The sequence below is a fragment of the Glossina fuscipes genome, unplaced genomic scaffold (assembly GCF_014805625.2).
Source record: "Glossina fuscipes isolate IAEA_lab_2018 unplaced genomic scaffold, Yale_Gfus_2 43, whole genome shotgun sequence".
NCBI lineage: Eukaryota > Metazoa > Arthropoda > Insecta > Diptera > Glossinidae > Glossina > Glossina fuscipes.
The window spans coordinates 3085936-3108159 of NW_023998427.1; the positions used below are offsets into that span (position 1 = coordinate 3085936).

Below are 22224 nucleotides of genomic sequence, written 5' to 3' on the forward strand. Positions count from 1 at the left end.
AATTTGGAATTCACAAGAGAGAGGGAGAGTTACTCTCTCTCTCTTCTACCCATGGTTGCCATGGTTACATGCGAAAAAAGTCGTAAACTAAAGCGATATTTTATATATGCGAACACTAGTTTAATTTCTAGTTGGATCCAGAAATTACTATGACGAGACGTAAGTAAACTCTTAGAGGCAGAAAAAATCTAACCTTCCAACATGCGGGCTTTCATGAAAATTATGGCTTTGCTTGGAAATAATGTGTACTTTTTGGTACAATATTAAACAAAACGAGCGAGTAACTGTACTAGGCAATACGATGTAAGGTACATAATAGCGAACGTTGATTAACGTTGTCACTGATTTTATGTCAAATTATTGTTATGAATGAATTTTCAAAATGAAATATTGAATGAACGGTTACATGATGGGGCGAGGGGGGCTTCCTAAAGTTGCCTTATTTGATTAATATTTTTCGCACTAATTAAAAATGCCGAAATACTGTTACAGCGGAATTTTGGTTTCCAAATTCAAAACATAAGACAAAATACAAGGTCTGTATATATTTATACAGATATATATATATACATATATGTATATTTATATATGTATATATATAAATATTTATATATATATATATATATATATATATATATATATATATATGTGTATATATCTCTATATATGTTTATTTTAATTCATATACTTGTAAAGGAATTATCAAATTTGATGCTGCGGTTACTGTTCGGTATAGCTGTGTACTGTCACTCAACGCATTTCTGTTCTAAATTTTGGGGCGATTTTTGTCTTTCCTATCCAAGATATGGGATTCGTTTCTGACTTTGGGCCTGTGTGTGTACATCATAGTAGAATTCACTATAAAAACGATAAGAATTAATTTCGACATCGCGACTAATTCTACATTTGCTGCTAATTTGACAAATAGAAATTCATTAAAATCGGAATATGAATGATAAGTAAATGCTATAAGTAAAACACTTGACCATGAGTTCAGAAACTAATTTACGAAAATTGAAAATTCATATAAACATTACTTCGCATGCCTATATCATTTAATTTGACGAATTATTTAAATACAAGTAAGAGGTTAATTGCATTTAATGTCAACATTACAATGCCACAAATGTAATAAAATATATATTATATATATATATTTACGCAAAAACATGCGAACCTTATGTACTAAAAAACACTGTCAAGTACCATAGAAATTACAAACAAAACAAAACAAAGAATAAATCATAAAAAATTTTTGTAAATTTAATTTTACCAACCGTGTACGTGTTTTTAATGAATTGATTGATGTCTGAAATGAGCAATTTTCGAAAATAACTGATAAAAATCCTGTAGTATAGAGAACTAAGAGTTATATGGAAATAAATAAATGTCAGATCCTTTTTGAATCCCAGTAACAATCGAATTAAAATTAATGCAACTCTACTTCTTTTACGAAAGGGAACATCTTGTACTAATAAAAATAATACGATCGCATTATTGCATATTGGAAATTTTGAAAGGCTTGATACTTGAGAATAAAATCTGTGAGCATTTTAATATAATCAGGAATTATGCCCTGAACAACTTCTGCTGCAAAGCATTTTAATTTGTGCCGATATATATGTGACACTCAGAAAAACTTTAGATAAAATCCACTTTTTATTATATCGCTTGATTCGCGACATTTCCTGAATCAATTTAAGCTTGTCTGTCCGTCAGAATATCTTTCTTTTTTTGGTGTTCAATCAACAGGTCACAAATTTTACAAATATTTTGATGAACATAGTAAAGTAGCTTGTTTGGACCACTACTCATAAAAGGCCTTTATTTATAAAACGGCGTTACATCAAAAAAAGTAACAAGTTTTTCGAAAATGACTAAGTGTTAATACTTTGGCTAAGTGTTAATACTTTTAGTTAACACTAGATTGACATGGAAACTTTGGACCGAATGTGCCAATAATTCAAACTCCCTCCCTGCCATATATGAATTCTTATCTTTACATGCGAACAAGATTTAATTGACAACAATTTCATATGAAAATTGACTGTAGCATGTTTAGATCGCTTAGATATGCTTTTCAGATTCTACTATAAATAATTATAAAATCTCTTAAGGCAAAGAATTAATCTTGTCGCTTTTATATAGGAACAAGGTCTGGTTATTAGGTCTTCATGATGAAAGTTAATCTCAAATAACGTTCTGGCGCCTTAATGTATAATACAACTTTCGGCCCCTTTCCCATATAAAAATTCTAATAAAAAGAGAATCCTTTATATGGCAACAGGGTGTAATTCTTATTATTTTGTCGCTAATTGTGGTGAAGAATAAGAAGAAGATTGTAAAGTGTAGTGTGATCGCATACTATCGTATGCATCCACTTGAAGTGTGGCAGAATTATGCGACTTCAGTATAATCCTTTGGGTAAAATAAAAATAAAATTTATGGCACACTTCACTACGGTGAGTATTACATTTCGTAATGCAATATGATGCCGCATCTAAACAATTATAATTCAGTCTAGATAAGAATAATTTAGTGAGTGATATGGATAATTTAGTCGTTCAATCCGCCTGAAACATAAAGATTAGGGACCGTCTTATGCCGAGACTTATTGGCATTATAAAAGACGGAAAGACTTGGCGCACTGAAGCCGAGCAGCTTAGGGCTACACTACTTAGGCTAAGCTGCATTCACTAACACTTTGGGAAGGATTCATACGGGATCTTCCCGTAAACAAATATTTGAACGCTTCATCATTAAACAGCATTACATTCATTACAAAGGCAAGAAAATAAAGCTCACTACATTTGGGCGCTGTGATATGAACGCAGATGGCATCTTTACGGAATATCTTTGTAAAGTATAGTGCAAAGAAAATAACAATGATACGATCTGATTATGCAAACCAGTCTGCATTATTATTACTCTTGCTTACTTGTAACTATAGCTGACATAGCAATCGTAAATTGATTTCTATGCAAGACATATAGTATTTAAGCAAAATGATTCGTAATAAACTTTCCGGATAAAAGATAAACTACGTGTTTATAGTTGGTGCACACCAGTCATTGGTTCTCTGATGGGTTGAGATGAATTCTGAGTTGAGGTGAATTCTAGGTTGAGATGAATTCTGAGTTGAGATGAATTCTGAGTTGAGATGAATTCTAGGTTGAGATGAATTCTGAGTTGAGATGAATTCTGAGTTGAGATGAATTCTAGATTGAGATGAATTCTGAGTTGAGGTGAATTCTAGGTTGAGATGAATTCTGAGTTGAGATGAATTCTTATTTTCTTTTCTTTACCATTTCATAACTTGTCTGTTCGGCCAACAGTGGGCCTCACTCACAATAGTTCAGGCACGCTATTTAATAAAAAAGGCTGACCCATAAAACAGAAACAATGATATTTTAACCGAAAATTAACCTGTTGCGCTATTCATAACTCTTGATAATATGCTATTTAATTAACGAATATTTTACAATATGATGCAACAATTGACATATATATATTGTAACACAAAAACCCATTTAATAGCAACAATAAATAAATTTCTTCTTCTGCAGAAAAAATAAAACTCTCTTCTTCAATATATAATAAAATAAACAATAACTTTTAAAAATCCTATACTGCGTTCCCTAATACAAACAATCATTTATTTTCGTAACGTATTAATCATTTCAATCAAAAATTTCACTTTGTTTCCAAGTGAAGATATATTTCTCATGATCATAACGCTTATATGAAGCAACGCCCGAAACGCGGGCTGACGCAATGTCAATTTTCTTGTCAAAAATCTTTTTATTATTCATTTATTTTCATCGTAAACCATTAAAGAATCTTTTTGTTGGTTACTTGAGGTTAACTTTTCATGGGGACCTTTGTACGGGATGGGACGCAAAGGAAGACGCATAGTATTCAAATTTGATGTAATTGATTTTTATGTGAAAGTAGGTAGTTTTAAGGATTAATTCTCACTACAAAAAAAATTAAAAATTGAATCGTCTCTCCACATGAAGATTTTCTTCTCGTAAATAGTATGATGCAGAATGGAGTGCATCCTTCCTATCCTTCCTATCATATGAATTTAGCATTCCGAAATACTATTACTTAGCGACTTTTGTGGAGGAATTCTAGGAATTTCAATCTTTCTTCAATCATACTATGACTTTTTAAAATAACGCGCTATAGGGGGAGCGCTCGAAAGAGCAGTTTGACCCAAGTCATTTTTAAGAAACGAAATTTCGGCCGGTATGTTGAACATAACAACATATGAAAAGACATCACACGAGTAGAATGACTGACGTGCAGGGCGGACAAACTTAAATCGATTCAAAAAACGATTCGAAATTGTTACTGTTAATATATGTTGATATATGTTGTTGTCTTCCATTCGCAATCTTTTAAGCTCTTTGCCAGAAAATGATTCTCAATCGATCGATCCATACAATGTATGATGAGTCTATCTTGAGAGCTTGGGGATGTTACACACATCGCCATTGAAATTAATATTGTTTACATCACAAGTAGTGTAGGGCATAAAAATAATAACAATAAAAACAAAAAAAAAAAAAAAAAAAAAAAAATGTTTTTTTGTTTTTAGAGTTTATTTTTTACAAATTTTACTTTTTCTTTTTTTATTTTGTCTTTCCTTTTATTTTTAATAATTACCCACAAGTCTATATTAAGCTTTATGAAGGAAGGTAAACAGGTATGCAGAGGTTGCCCGGCTGCTTTTTGTAAAAGTGTGTCAACCATTAAAATCACACTCATACTCACATATCTAAGTAATACGCAAACGGACATTAAATCATTTTTTTTGTTTTTTGTTTCATCCATTACAAGAAATAGCACAAAAAAATTCGATGTTTGACGATATTACAGCACTCGAACGTAGTGAACATTCAAAGTGCAAGATCAATGGCTTCATTCAACAGCAAATATGTTACATCGAACCTGTTCATATATGCTATATATATATATATATATATATATATATATACACACACACACACACATAAATGTATTTATCCACAATTCCGAATCTTTTTTTAGCTGTTCGCATTCATACATACAAATAAATAAATGTTTGTTTTCGATTACACGAAGAAACTACTCTACGTATTTATTTATTATTTTCCGGTTTTCAATTCACTTTTATTGTTTGGCCATCATTTTTGGTCATTACCGATGATGACATTCAATAATGTATTTCAATAAAATATTGGTTAATTGTTCACTTATGGGTCATGATTAGATTACATTTTTATTGAATATCAATAGAATTTTTATGAGTTCTTTTGGTTAATATTGCGAAAATGTCTATCGCATTTAAATGGTGAAATTAACCATAAGAATAAGTCGCTGATTGCAAATATGTATAAAAAGTACAAGTTATATAATTCTGCCGCAGTTACCTCTTTATTAAATTAACATTAAAGTTATGTGTCCGATGTAAGATACACGTAAAGGGTTTCTCAAAACAGGCGGCTAAGTTATTTCTTTCAATATTGAACATCAAATAATTAAAGTATCCGTGGAAAGGGAAATCTTTTTTGCAAAAACCAGCTATGATCTCTTTACAATTACACATGTAGATCGAAAATCCCTCCATATATATAGCATGAAAAGTTTCGATAGCTTTTCTGTACATCAGTCATTCTAATGTTAATCTAATTAATTTCGTTTTCTTCATATATATAATAGTTTTGTGTTTTATTGTACGAGCCTGACAAAAAGAACTTTAAAAAAAAAAAAACCCTAAAAAAATGAATTTCAAGATTTAGATGGTTGGCTTGTCAATGTCAGAACTATGTGAAATTAATCAAAACTCGAAAACTTTGTCTGTTATTCCTGCTGCTACGTATGCTGCATCTCTATCGGGAATTGAAAGTAAACATCATTAATGTCGGTTTTCTTCAACGGTCTTTCACTTGCAACGTGTACGATTGACAGTGAAAGTCTTTTTCGGACGCAACACGACCGATAAATCAACACCTCCTGAATCCACTACGCACACTTATCGCACGACGGTATATTAAGTTTGTGCGGATGTATGCAACACTCAGAAGGATGTGAGATAGGCTTACCTTTTGTTGCACCGATCGATTCAAAGTGACTTTTTGAATAGGAAGAACCAAGTCCGTTTCTGCGTCCATCCGTCTATCCGGCTTGTTTTCTTGTATTCAACTGACAGTTCGCGATTTTGGCTCAAAAACGAATACTATTGAAAATGGTTCGGATCGAACCACTTTTTCTTACACTTCCTATATAAAGATTTTTTTATCAAAGAAAATTATAACGCGTCACCCAATCAATGTCTTCTGTCTGAAACATATATGACGTCACAGTTGACAAATTCATATGATATCTGGATAGTACGATATGTGTCGGCACGATACGTTTACGGCATTCTCGCAATTAGTTCATCTTTTACAATTATTTCTTTTAAAACAATGGGAAAATGCGAGCTTCGTGTGTTGATGAAACGTTGCTTTGCGATCAGGAAATATACGTTCGCAATAAGGATTGGCTTAACAAATTTTATGGTGAGTCTTGTCTGTCAAAAAAAGTATTTTGTGAGTGCTTTGCTAATTTTAAACACAATCATATGGACACCGATTATGCTGAATGCTTCAGCAATTCTTAAGAAAGTGGAAAAGATCATTTTGTCAGACCGAATAGTGAAGTTGGGTGGGAAAGCTGACGCCTTAGTAATACCAGTGGCAATGAGAACAGAGTCTATTTACTACTTTTTATGAACATTTGTCCAAGAGAAAGCTCCGTTCGAAGCGTGTACCCCGTTTGCTGACTTTTGACAATAACGCATCGATTCAGCATCACACTCCAGAGTCATCGACCTTGCCCGAGTATTACGTTTTCACGTGTGTTTAATATGAATGTGGTGGCTACAAAAAAATTCAGCCATCGGTCGGATATCGTTTTAAAACTTGTTCTTCTTTTGTTTTCTAATGAATTTGTACCCACATCCACATGCACACCTGTAACATCCTAATATCCTGAAAAATATAAATACCTGAAAGGCCTTATAATTTTTCTATTAATCCCATAACTTGAAAAATTCTTCTAAAATGAATGAATAAGTTTTTTTTTTTCTTTGTTCATATATGTATTTTAATCAATCAGTCTTCTTCAGCCATGATCGAGAAGCGTGATTTGAAGTCTCGAATTATGAGCCGCTACGATTACTATTTAGAATATATCAGGTGTATAAGGAAATCGTTGCCGGTACATCTAAGGTATGGCTTTACGATGACTTTTCACAAGGTCAGACTATTATATGTATGTATGTTGTATATGCAATATACAACATGAGAACACTTTAAGTAGGTCGAGTTTTGTGCCAGAAAAATTACAAAGACGGAAGAACATACTTTCCATGTTTAATGGGATAGAGTATACTATATATATATATATCGGAAGCGTTAAGAACCCAACGAAAAAGTCAAAAATTATTAGAATCCCGATCTAAATGTTCAGCCTCATCCTGTACAACTCGGACGGAAATTGTTAAAAGCATTTAAATTCAACGTATTGTCATGCCCGTTATGCTACCCAGAAAGTCCTCGCTCTGTTGAACAATCGTTTGAAACGCTAACTTATTATCTGCGTTAACAGCGCTTGGGTTCTTATGATGACGATGCATATGTATTATGTATACATGTATATTTTAAATTTTTCCTCAAATCGTCATATTCCGTCAGAATAGCTATAGTTTGAAAAAAACACTTTTATATCTACTACATTACTTATGGTACAAGGCCATATGATAAGTTTGTGCGGATGTATGCAGCGCCAAGATGGATTGAAAATAGATGCATTTTTTTTAATACCGATCGATTCAGAATCACGCCTGGAACGAGTCTAAGCTTGTGTCTTCATCTGTCCGAAGGTTCGTGTATGTGTGTGTGTGTATATATGTGTGCGTGTGCAAATATTTTTTTTATGTATTTATTTATTTATTTTCTTCTGCTTTTTTTTCTCTTTCTTCTTCTCAGTACCCCAGTGAAGCCCAGTGTGTTGCTTGCCTTTAGTTTTTACGAGTTTGCATCAAATTTTTAAGGACATCTTCAGCTTATTTTTACTAAAAGCTTTGCTTTGCTCTGCAGGAAACGTATTGTTCTTGTAAAACCAAAATTTGGATTTTCTCTCTCTTAAAACTGACCTAAGCCAATTCAGGCTTCGTGCTTACTATATTTGCAAAAAAAAAACCGCGTATTACCGCCAGTAACAAATCGATTTAAGACGGGTGGAACTTTGGCCTTGTCAGTTTGGCCGTTCATCCGTCCTTATGTCCACTTATTCGTGCCTCTTGTAACGTTTCGGAAATTCAACCTATGCACGGACGTTATTGTTTATTTTTTTCTCTTCCTTTTTTGTGCGCATGTTTTCCGGCCTGGCTCTTCGGATGGGGTGGGTTCAAATAAAATATATTCAGATACGTGATAGGTTCTTGCTTCGCTACAATATTTCATTATTTTAAATAAAACATGCTTACTAAAAATTTTGAAACTTTTGACTAATATAAATCTATGCCCTAACCATACTACTTTTCCCTCGCCCCTCCGTCATCCGCAGGAAGTCTTACCAGTATTTTAACATTTAATAATAATACTTTTCTGTTTTTTTTTTATTTTTCAAAATTAACAATGGTTATTAATCAATTTTCCAAAAAAAAAAACCACTTATTAAAACTAACAACCACGTCGATGCGCATCGCCGTAGCTAAAAGAATTATTAACAAATTACGGCACCAGCGTCGTACCGGATATAAAACGTAAATAATTAATTTAAATAATTCAGATATCTTCTCCTTATAATGTTCGATATATTAATAGTTAACGCAACTTACGTATGGGTTTGTTAATATTATTATTATTATTATTATTATTATTTATTTCGCCAGAGAAATAAATTCTAAGACTAAACTCTTAAAAGCACTAGCAGCATCTAAGGCTATCGGCATTTTTTTTTTTTTGTTTTTTTTTATTAAAAACTCTACCGCACTTGAGATTCGAACCCACGACCATTGAGTTGCTAGTCGAGACTCTTGCCTACTCGGCCACCCAGGTGGATGTGTTAATATTATTTTGTACAATTTTTGGAAATTGTATTTTGCTGTCGATAACTCAATATTAAAAAGGACAATAAACAAAGACTTACATTTTACTTAAAATTTTATCCGCCTCAGTAGCCGAAGGCGAGGAATGTCTACTAGCAAGTCAATGGTCGTGGGTTCGAATCTCAAGTTCGAATCTCAAGTGCGGTAGAGTTTTTAATAAAAGCCGGATAGCCTTAGATGCTAGTGCTTTTAAGAGGTTAGTCTTAGAATTTATTTCTCTGGCGAAATTAATAATAATAATAATGATAATAATATTTAAAATTTATAGGAAATGAAAGAAGATATCTGTGATTGCACCGAGTTAGTAGAACTGGTCACACAGGTGAAGACGACGCAATGTTCCTCAACAGTTTTCACGACGCAATGTCCATCAACAGATTTCAAAATGATATGCCTGTTGGGAACAAGGAGATTCTTGAGGTGTTATATAGCCCTACCTGCATAAAATGGGAAATCTACAGAGATTTAAAATTAGAGGAATATTCTGCTGGATGATCATATGGGCATATAATTCTGGTGGATTTCGAAATTTCAAAGGTGCTATCCCCCATACTCCGGTTACTGTGCACACACTTGCACAGTCCCGGCGTACTTGCGGTACGCCGGGATATTATGGCTTCACTTCTTCAGGGGAACTCCTCAATTTTTACTTTGCGTTGAACCGAAAGCAACCATTTTTCCTCAGATTTATTTTCATTAGTTTAATAATTTTCTTCAAAATAAATTTATAGATTTATACATTTTTCTAATTTGTTTTATGAAAAAGATTAACTTTTGTGTCTCGCGGTGCAGGCTTTATAAAAACATGGCTTAAAATGTCTAAGAGTATTATTTATCTGTTAATATAATTAATTTCTATTTTTTATTTTCCAAAATAAAAACGAACTTCCGTCTCCATCAAAAACTGTTTTTTTTTTCTCTTTTGTTTGGACAGAAAAAAATTTCTCTCTTTTTTTTTTTTGTAAACTACAGTGTCTATTACACTCTCTTCGTCCTTATCCATATAGATCCATTAATCGGTTCTTGCATCATTTTTTTTTGCCGCTTTGGAATGCTGCACCGAAGTGTGCGCACATATAAAGAACTTAAACAGGGATATACATAAAAGGTATTCTCTGAAGAAAAATTTCCGATTATTTTGTCGGATATTTTGATAAAGAAAAATTTGTAAACTTTGATCGACATAGGCGGGTCTGTCTGAAGCCCTCATACATATTATGTGTTTCTGTACAAATTGCGAGGGTACATGCACTACAAGTGGTGTAGAGTATTAAAAACATGACACAAAAATCTATTATTGCGATTCTCTGTTCTCTGATCGGATGTTGTTCAATGAAAAAGTGTAAAACAGGCAAATATGTGCTTAAGTCTGGGCTACAATATTACAAAGCAAAATTAATTGAAAAAATTGCCTTTTAATCGATAACAAGTTGGAAGCAATCTACAAATCCGTCTTAGAATCGAAATAATTTGCTTAGACTTATTATAAGAACTTCATAACAAAATTCGGTCTAAAAAAACATTTTTTTTGTAACGCGTTACAATTTAGTTCTTTCGCAGGAATATTTATAGGCCTGTGGATACGCTTCCTGCAATTTTACACGAAATATCTTTTGCAAATGTCTATCAAAATAGCCGATGATTTTTATGAAATGAAAAAAAAAATTATTTTCTCTTTTCGTCATATGACTTCGAATTTTATTTAACAGCTTCGCAGCAGGCGTTTATAAGCAGAGGTCGTTTTTTGTGCCCACCACCAGCCGGAATTTTAAGCCTATATATACTCGATTCGTAATTTTATTTGAAATATCAAGAAATGTGAGGCGGCCCCGTAACGCACGCATATACATTTCTATTAAAGGGATAGGGGAAAAGTGACAATAAAATTTAATTTTTGTTATGGTATGACAGATGCAGAATAGATGAAGCGTTCTGTTAAAGTAATGAAGAAGTGATGAAGAGTTATAAATAAAGATTTTTAACCTCTTAAGCAATGACTTGATTGGGCTGCTGAATAACCCAATCGATGAGAGCCGGCAACTGCGAGGTCGGTCTTCACGCGTTCAAACTGCATTGCGATAGGCCGCACTTCCTATAGTAAAGAGATAAAAAACTAAACGTGCGAGCACAACACCCACTAGGCTATGGTCACTCCCGCTCCCGCTTGTCTTTATCTTTCCCCACTTATTTCTAACCATTGCTGTGCTGCACATGTTGTAGCTGAAGATCCCCTCAAAGAAAAAAAGAAAATAGTAGCAAACATTAATGTTTGGACGCTAAACTCTTTACTCATATTTTATATTTTCATAATAAAAACGAGTTTATTTGTTTCGAGGCAATGTGTAGACACTGGCTTATCACTTTGCAAATATAAAAAATTGGAAAGAGCCAAATGACAGATGAAGTGCCACTTGCCCACCTGTAAATGATATAGAAACACTATATAAAAACGTATTGTTCTATGTATGTATGTATGTATGTATGTATATATGTATGTATGTATGTATGTATGTATGTACATCCTTAAGTACAAATATTAAACATTTATGTAAATAATATATAGGTAAAAGTATTGGATTGATTCACAACGATTAACTCCCCTCTGATTTCTCTTCGCACGCAACAAATATCACTTCCGCAGTGAAATCCATCGCAAACATAAAAGAGCTTAGCAACCGACACGACGAACAACACCATCTAATTTTTTAAATCATAATGAGATGTCAAGATTAAAAGTTAGTTTAACTACGACGTAGGCAAATCGCGCGTATTAAGCAAAGTTGCTTTGGTAGACTTTAAACAATGCGATAGCGAGATTAGGTGATAGGTTTAAGAGTTCATAATTATATTTACCTTGGCTCAGCTTAATGAACATAAAATGCCTCGAGAGCGGTTAAGGACATTAAAGCTTGCCTCACCAAGTAATGTGGACGAATCGACAGTACTATTAATTAACGTAATTAAGAAGGAGACACCAAAACTAAATCTGCATTTCTTAAGCGACGGTAAGGATAACAGAAGCAACCTATTCTCGTAAGGAGGTAAAGAGACAAGCAGATCCCAACCCAAGTTCCTAGGGGCAAACGGCAAGAGTTGCTTTTGAATTGATTCAATTGCGTCTACATAACGCTTATGGGAGCGAGGCCATAGCACAATCGAGGCATACTCAAGTATTAGTCTAGCTGAGCACATGCATAGCCTTTTTATAATGTAAGGCAGCTCTTTGGACCACCTCTTAATGAAACCAAGCGCACATCTAGCTAGCTTTACATAAAGAAAGCTCAATCTGCATATAAAAACGTAATTTTTGATCGAATAGAATCCCTAAATCGATGAACGAATCGACGTTTTCCAACTTGTTTGAGCCAATGAAATACGCAGTACTGAATGACTTCCTTTTTAAGAGAGAAAGCCTCTTGCAAATTTTTAAAATTTGACGAGCACCTTGTAACCAAATTGTTTAAGTCAGTTTGAAGCTAATACGATTGCGATTCAAAGCAGAAGGGCGAAAACACTTTACCATTATTAGCGTGTATTAAGATCCGGCCGAGCGGAGATCATTAAGGCGTTGTAATAAAGCTTTGTTGTTCGCTGTACAATTACAAATTCTCCGTCATTTCGCAACGTATAAAGCGTCAAGGTTCGATTTTCTCAAGCATCACTTTGACAATTTTCATTTTTTTCAATCAAATTTTTCTCACTATCTTTCCAATAAGATTTTAGTGAGAAGTATACGTGAATATTATTATTAATAAATGATTGCTTTTTTTTTTTTTTTTTTTTTTGGTCGAAAATTTGATTTTGTCATTCAAATAGTCATCAATCAAGCAAAAATCAAAATTTGTAAAGACTTTCGAAGTAATTCTCGGGATATTCTCGGGTTTAAGTGATTTTTTCTTTTCATTTCGATATAAATCTGCTTCGGCTATTTTATTGGCCAGGGAACTCTCGAATTAAAGATTCTTCACGAGAATGGTTTCGGTGTTGTCTTATGTTAATATTTTTCAAAAATAGATTCCTTTTTCATACCCTACATCACTTGTGCATACAGTGCATGTTAAGTCAGTGTGGAATCCAGAAGCACTTGAGATAGACCCATCTTTTATTATATCGATCTTTTCAGAATCACTTTCGTAATTAATCTAAATCTGATAATCTAGTGCTTGCCCTAGAGGTTAAAACTTTTGGTGTGGTGACGTGTTTTGGTCTAAGAGCGAACCCTATTAAAAATGGTTCACATTGGACCACTTTTAAAAAATCGTTGTATAAATGATTATATATGAAGTGGTTTAGGGTATTTAATCGTGAATTGTGAGTCATTAAGATATTTTGGCGCGTTTAGTACTTACTGCAACTGCTTACTGCAACCTCCACGAATGTTATTATTATCCCAAAAAAAATTGACCAAAATACGTGTTTTTTTTTGTTTAGTCTGTTATAGTGGATTCATCGTTAAAGTTGCACGTCATTTTACGCATCTTGTGGAATCTTAATATGATATATAATATAAAGAAAAGGTAACCGTCAAAAAATATATACCCACTTAGAGTATAACTGAAGGTCGTGAAATAGATTCGCTATTAACTGAAAGTTAATTTTTCTATATTTTAGTTTAAATTTTATTGAAAATTCTAAAAGAAAAATTGCGAAAGATATTTATCATAAGATGAATACGATCAATGTTACTATTTAACTGCATTTGCTTAACGATGTGCGATTATGACGAAGAAAATAGGTATCTTTAAAAGATTTTTTATTTACGGTTTCCTTTAACCCATTCGGGATGCTTTCTATTCATTATTTTTTTGTTTGCCGGTGCATTGCATATGTGTATTCTTTGTTATTCAATTTTATATCCATCATATCTAGCAGGGACTCTTTAAAGCCTGTATATGCAATGTGATGCAAGTAAATAATTTTTGGTCAATATATTCATCTTTAACTGATAAAGTGTACTCTTCATACAACCGAATTATGAACATTTAAGTAGCAGACATTTCACAAAACTCATGCGGCTAAAGATTTGTTGAAGGTTTTGTTATAAAAAAAAAGAGAAAAAATTTATTTATATTTTAAAACGTGGTTTACATTGAACAAACTCTACAAGTAGGAAAATTGTATTCGGCTATATTCGGCGTACTTTTCATACCCATCACCGTTATTTTAAAAAACAGTAAAAAAATTAATTACAATATTACAGAACATTTTCTAGATATGGCTTGGAGTCTTTCTATTTATGCAGAATAAAAATGGAAATTTATGTAGGGTGTCTGCTGTCGTTTATGAGTAAGCAAAATTGTTCTCACATTTTCTTGCTTCGTAAGCGGATTCTTTGGCTGGTTTGCACCAATCCTTTCCAATCCTTTAGCAAATTTATGGACGATATTTTCATTTCATTAAGAACGGGGGAAAGTTTATTCCAGAAATTACGCGATGGGGCAAACAGACGGATCAATATGCTTAGGCGCATTCCTGATTTCACATAGCTCTGAAGGTATATAATATACTTCATGGGTTCCCTAAAGCTTCCTTCTGGGAAAAAATGAAAATTTAATATACTAAAATATTGCGTAGCTGCTGACACTCCTTCCGCATTTATACAGGCACTCCAGCCAGCATCGTTCCCTAAATATACGTTCAAATGTTTTTAAGCATATTTGTTAGAGCGTGTTAATAATTAACAAAAAAATCAATTCTTTTTTTTTTGATGGGAAGCGAAGTGCTTTCAGCTTACATAGCACTGTAGACGTATCCATCGGCCAGTTTAGACGATTTTCAATAAAAACCTGCGAGCAAGAACTTCGAATGTTTCTGACAAATTTCACCACTATCATGTTTGCAATAGATATCACATAGACGGACAGGCAGACCGACTGACGGACATACTTAAATCGATTTAGAATTTGATCCTGATCAAGAATATATACACTTTTGTCTCTGTAGCTTCTTTCTGGGGTTTGACAAAATGAACGAATATATCCCTAATTTTTGAGTGATGGGTATAAAAAGGTATAAGGTTTCTAGAAACACAATTCTGTTTATCGTAAAATGCAATACACAACAATATATATATATATGTTTAGCCATCAGTTGTTAATTCGTACTTCACGTATTATTAACTTTTATGTAAAATAAAAATTGTTGTATTTTTAGAAATTTAAAGCAAATCTTTAACTTGGCAAATTATTGAGGAAAAAAAATCCCTTAGAAAATTTGAAATATCTAAATTTTGCTAAATCAATTAATCTAATTAAAAAAACTAATCTCCGAATTTTGACTTTTATTTTGTTGATTTAGTTCCTTGGCCAGAATTTGCGGCACTTCAAGTAATGAACGCGCGATTCTTACATATAGCTATATGTGTAACTTCGACTTTTCTGAACATAAATTTTTTTTTTTTTTTCGAAAATTTTTATAGAAAGTGGATCCGACTTGATAATTTTTTGGTCCTCTTTGTTTATGTTTTTATATATGTACAGGTGTCCCTCACTTAACACAGTTAATTCGTACTGTGCTGTATCGAAACCTTGTTATACGAAACTTTTTCATTTCGTTATTCAAAATAAATAAATATTGCATAGAACCGCGTAATTTAAATGTAAATATTTTATAAATCAAAAAAAGTGTCTGGTGTTGTTTGCAAATCTTATTCGCGTTGTGTCGAAACCATGTCTTAAGATATAAATTGTTATGATGGAAATTTATTTTAAATGTATATATAAATGAAAAAGTAAGTCAGTTAACTTCAACTGACTTTATAATGAAGAAAATATGAAATTCAAAATTATGATGCAACACGAAAAGCTTTACAAGTATCGTGTTAAACGAGAGACGCCTGTATGTATCATCAAAGGATTCGAGTAAATTAGATAAGATTCAAAATCGTGAATTAGAGAATCCCGACAAGGTGCATATACTCTTAGCAAGCGTAAGATTGCGGATAATGTCCGTCCATCTATTAACTCATATCTGGCATATTCTTAGAATAGCCGCAATTGCAAACCTTCAAGTATAAAGTTTACTGTTAACTTGCTAACATTTACGTTGTTAGTTGATCGTCGCTTCAGATTGAAAGGAGCGGTAATCTACTCAAGTATAAATTTCAAATAGGATACGTAAGACTTGTTGTAAATATTCATCCGGACGAACCTTCTCAAAAGTTTAAAGGGACAACTGCAACAAAAAAAAACTTTTAAGGGTTTCTTGTTGCGCAAACTTAGCAAATTTCTCGGAGCCATATGGAAGAGACAAAAAATGCACCGATCATTCATAACGCATACAGATACGAGAAGGAATAGTTTGTAATTTTCAACTATTAGATTAAGGTGGGGAGTACAAGGGATTCATTCTATATATACTGTCAAGTTTTGCAAACCAGACTTGTTGCAGTGAAATGAATTATGAAAAATTCGAAATATATCTAAATATATTGCATCTATGGTAGATATTGTAATCTATTCTATATAATATATCGGTCAGCAATTTCCCGAGTTAAATAAAAAAGACAAATACATTTTCTGCAAGAGTGGGTATTATTCATCAGCGTAGTTTCCTTCGACAATTACTTGAACGCGTCTTTAACATTTTGACACTATTTGTTTGTTGTAGAATGACTTATCAAGCCCTCAAATTGCTCCCATCATTTGATCCCAAAACTTTTTTTTTGAAGAATCTTTTTCAGATTTGTAAATAATGAATAGCTGTCGGGCCCTGTTTTGACGACGAGTACCGTTCATATAATAAGTAAAAGTAAATTTCATAAATCGTATCATTGCAGCCATCTACTTGCGACAATAAACAACGGTCTCGATCCTTTTGATAAACAACTTTATCAAGGTCAACTTTTCAAACGGTCAAGTCGTTTGTGTGTTCACTTGCGTGCAATCTTCTCGTCTTCTGTATGACCCCGTTTAGAATCAGCAAACTGTCAGTCCCGGCAATTATTATATATATATAAATCAAAGTTGCGAAATTTCCAAAACTTCACATAATGTGCCCATAGAAGTTAAAGCAGATGATAAATTTAGCTAAAAGTCAAAATGTGCGTGAACTACAGCAGAACAGATGTCACAAATCCATATATATGTGTTAGTCGTTTCTAATTCTATTTTTTCTATATTGAAAATATCGTTTATTGTGATAAAAAAATTGTTATATATTTATATGGAAATAAGTCATCTCCCATTAATACTCGTATGACTTGTTGGTTTTGTACAAAACTAATATTAGGCGAGCGTAATAGGAATTCTTTTTAAGTATAAGAATAAAACTTACTTTTTAATGCCCACAGCGAACTGTTATTTAAAGCGTTTAAATATTTGTAAATATCCTTTGAACAATTTAGAGAAACATCCTTTTGAATGTGAAACCATTGTTTAGCTAAATAATTGATATCGAAGATATTTAGAGCATCTCGTAGCTGAGGAAGATTTGAAAAATCATTGGATGACGATTTTGAAATGACTGTAGAATTTCGATTTAAATCGATAATATCACTTATTGTTGCTTCTGTATCGTTGATGAAATGATCACCATTTATAAGATTTTGAGTATTTTGAGCCGCTGTTATAAAAGCCAAAAGGCATAAGACATAACTAATTAAATGAATTGTAAACATATTGAAGCATGAATGATTTGCCGATTTATAAATTTTCTTCCTTGATTTTTATCAATATACATACACATATATATTTATTGTTTTTTTTTTTTTTTTTTTTTTTTCTTCTTCTTTTCGTTGATGAACTATTTATGTAAATTCATTTAATGACACTTTCACTTTCTAATAATTACGGCATTCACATATATAAACACTTGTTATGAAATCATTTATGCATTCATATATTTCATGTATTATGTGAATTTTTTTTTTTTTTTTTTTTTGGATTATATTTTAAGCATTTAATTTTTGTGCCATACATACATACATACGGAGAAGTTCTCTTACAAAACGTTTATGAATTGTTCTTTGACTCTTTGACACGTTATGTAAATGTGAGCGATGTTTGAAAAAGTTTCCGCGCGCCTATCGTAGACAACCAATTTAGGTGATTGCCTGTTAACGAATTGCGCCTGCGCGCGTTTTTAGGGTTTTATTACAAAGTTAAGCTATAAACTAATGAAACGTATACGCAAGTGCGAGAAAGAGTAAAGTACACATCCCTATACGCATTTTAGTATTAGATTACAGCGGAGAGATGATCATCAGCAATGAAATCAGAAAGTACTTCTCTTTTAGATCGTTTTAAAACTAAAATTTGGGTTTGCTTTAAACCTAACCGTACGACAAATGAAAGTGAACTGAAGTGCCGTTTTCTTCTTTCGTCGGCGAAAAGTTCAAGCTTAAATGCTGTTGTTTTCATTTTCGTTATCGGTTTGTTGCAACGCAAACCAACTGACTGACTCTGATTTTGAATGAATTGGTAATGACTAACTGGTGGTATGTTGGGCTATAATGGTAGTACCGAATAATATGCATGGCAAATGTATGTGTGTGTGTGTGTGTGTGTGTGTGTGTGCTTTTAATAAACACGCACACACAAGCACATCTGTGTATGTTTAAGTACTGCTGCTGCTGCTGCTGCTGCTGCTGCTACTGCTGATATTATTATTATTATTATTATTATTATTATTATTATGTTGTTGTTGTTGTTGTTGTTTTTATTATTTAAGGTTTTCTGTTATGTTATGTTAAGTCATAGTATTAAACATCATGTATAAGTATATGTGACGCACATGTCTATATATTAGCCAAAATGCAATATATGATAACACTTGCGCCACACACATGACATCCATATGAACACGGCCGAGTCCTCTCTTTCTCCCTTTGTCTTTTGTCTGTTTGCATGCCGCCGATCTGCTTATATTTTGTATAAGTGTGGGTTAACTTTAGTTTGTACCTATTATCTGTGCTTGCAATGATTATGTCCAGTAACTTTTATTACCGGTATAATTTATATCGACATCACACGTATAACAATGCTGCTTATACAAACATTATTATCATCTATCTTCTAGTACTTTTGTGTGTTTGCCTCTGCATATATGTTTATGTCCTATATTTTGTTGTTATATTTTTCTTTTTTGGTTTTCAACTTGAAACTTGTTTTTTAATTAAAATCGTTCAATTTTGCTGGATTCTTTTGAAGCTTGTCAAAAACTTCGAATCAAACATTTGTTAATGAGTCCTTTTGTTCTCTTAATTTTTTTTTTTTCCACTCAAGTAATTCAAATCTATGTATTGTTTTTTCTTTATAATGGACATAGTGGCAGCATACTGTCAACTAGTGTGGCTTCAACATTTAGGTAAACCATTGTGGAACAGCGTTCGCATTGTCTTGCAATGGCGGTTTATGGATCATTGATCTTAACTATCTTAACCTACATCCTTCGCCTTCTAATACGTGGTGCGGGGGATTTGGATGTCGCTTTCGTGGGACTTGGCTCCGAAAAATGTTATATCCGTTCGTTCCATAATTGTCTCCAGTATCATTGCCTACGGGTTATGTGGTGTAATTTGTATCTCCAGAGATCTGAAAAACATATTTCTCGAAGATAGACGAAAAGGATCGAAATTGTCGTATGCGAATTGAATTGAATTGAATTGCCTTCTCTATCAGCAAAACGTTCGATTAATTAGGTCAACTGGCTACATTTAGTAAGTTTCGTACGCCTACCTTCTCAAGTGCATTCAATTCAGCAGCATTTGTGCTTATACTTTAGTGCCATTGAGCGATTCACAATTCTTGAATGTTTTGAAATCATTAAAAAAATTGTACCAAAGTGAGAGACCCGTTTTGGGTGCTCATCGTTTACTCATCAGAGAATTAGGTCGCCATCATGGTTTATCTATTTATGTAGTCGCAATCGCAAATGTGATTTAATGCCCATGGATTCTTTCTTGTGCCTACATCAAGGCCCGAATATATGCTGACAAGCTACACACTCTGCAACATTTCTCAAGCTATCGCATAAATAACGCAACTGATGTTGGACAGAGTGATTAATAATTTCAGAGATCGGTATGTGTGGTGGACATTTTAAGAATATTTTACCCGGAACATGATGGCGATGTGTAAAATTTACAGTAAAATACACTCCACTTTGCGACGTTGAGTTATTCTGCTTCTATCACTCTTGTTGGCTTACTCTTAATAGGCATCATTCCTAATAGGCATCACTCTTATTGAAAGATCCTTTATAATTTTATTGTTTTAATTAGTTTAGCGTTTTTTGATTTCGTTCCTTTGCGGACGTAACACGAAACGCAATTTGTTTGATACGTTCATTTGCCTGACTACGTAAGATTTTAAAACGCATTTCGTCGATTTTTTCTTCACTCTCCGCTTTAAAACATATATACGTGTAAAAGTAACGGGTTAAACGGAAACAGTCGCTTGGCGTAAACCAATTTTAACAACGATCCTAATCTCAAACATCGAAGCTATTTTCATTTGGGTCGACATATAAATTTCCCTACGACCTAAAAAGCTGCACTGTGTATTCATTCTTACATACTCTATAATGTCTCTGGCAAATCAGTCCTTTCACACAGCCTTTGTGTGTGTAGAATAATATCTCTTACTATTTCCCTATGAGGAGTTAATAATTCCACTTATGAAAGAGAGTATACTTGACATGAACAACTCGACTAAAAGTACTAACGATAGGTTTTTAGAACAATGCAAAATTGGGAACAAAAAGTTTGAAAAGATTGAATTAAGACGACGCTGATCATGTGCGTTTTCCTAAAGAACACTAGCGCTGATTATGATGATTAATGATATGAGTTATAGATTCGCGAATTAAAGCTTGAATATTATAGGATGCTGTGTTTGTCTCACTTCTTTTTTTCTTTTTCATTTTTTTTTTTTTTTTTTTATTTATTTGAAAGGGACTGGCTGGCTATACATAAATAAAAGGTTACGCTCGCTCTATAAGAGTTTGAAGTTTAAGAGTGCGCTTGTTACGCCATTCATAAATAAAATCGTGGTAGTACGTTTGCACAACTTTATTGTCGTGTTTGTCGACAAATTTCCGATTTTGTGATCAACAAAAATATGCTTCATGGCGTTTGTAGACAACTTTCTTGGAATCAGTTTAACATTAGACAAGAAGTTCTACTAAACTGAATACTGAAACTGAAATCATAGCTTGACGACGATTTGCTTCGATCGTTTCGATTAAGTACAGATCGTTGGAAATGCAGTTGTATATGATCTAATCCTTCCAATTGTCAATCGTATCCAAATATCCAAAAAAAAGTCCAAAATATATGTTGTGATGACAAGAATTTTACAAAGCAGTCAAGTCAAATTTGCTGATTTGTGTAAACTTTATCACCCAACCATGAAGTCTCTTTGAGCAGATATTTAATACTTTCGTTTTCATAAATGGGAGAGGTTTCAAGATTTTTAGATTGCTTGACATAAAGAAATTCCAACATATCTGCATACAATATGTTTACAAAAAAAAAAAAATGTTTCTATTAACTCTACATGATCAGGTGTGAATGAACTAGGCCCATCTAGAGCAACGATGGCACGATAATAAACAGTTTACGTAATCTCGTCGTCGTAGGTAGATGAATCATAAATGTTTTAGAAATGTATTAAACCTGTGAGGGGTGAAAAATACTTGGGTTTATTTTGCCAAAAAAAAAAAAATTTATTAACACATTTTTATTATGTAAAAATTAACAGATGTAAAAGAAACAGACAAACAAAATCCACAAAAATCAAAAATGTATTTGAATGTATGCGAACGTATGTAAACGTATATATCTACATATATATATATATATATATATGTATATAAAGGAAATGTATGTATGTATAGAAAGAAAACAATAAAAACAGCAGCATTCGAAAAAAATATTTGTTTTTGAAATGTACGCAAAAGAGAATGAGAGAAGTAAGCAAACACATCAACACTTATACAAAACGTCTCCGCATGATATGTAGAGTCTGGCTTAAAAAATTTCAAAAGCAATATTTATGCAGATTACTGTTGTTGTTGGCGATATTTTATATATCTTTTTGGCACTGCTCCACCACAGCTCTCAACTTAAAAGATTATGCAAC

General features: G+C 32.8%; 1 protein-coding gene across 1 annotated transcript in view; it reads right to left on the reverse strand.

The window, feature by feature from the left end:
• LOC119637141 (nose resistant to fluoxetine protein 6) overlaps positions 1-18558 on the reverse strand; it is a 35515-nt gene extending 16957 nt beyond the window's left edge. Inside the window, exon 1 of the mRNA XM_038032984.1 lies at positions 17417-18558. Within this exon, the coding sequence (XP_037888912.1) occupies positions 17417-17759 (343 nt within the window). The 5' untranslated portion in view covers positions 17760-18558. The remainder of the gene's footprint in view (positions 1-17416) is intronic.
• Between the last annotated feature and the right edge of the window lie 3666 nt (positions 18559-22224).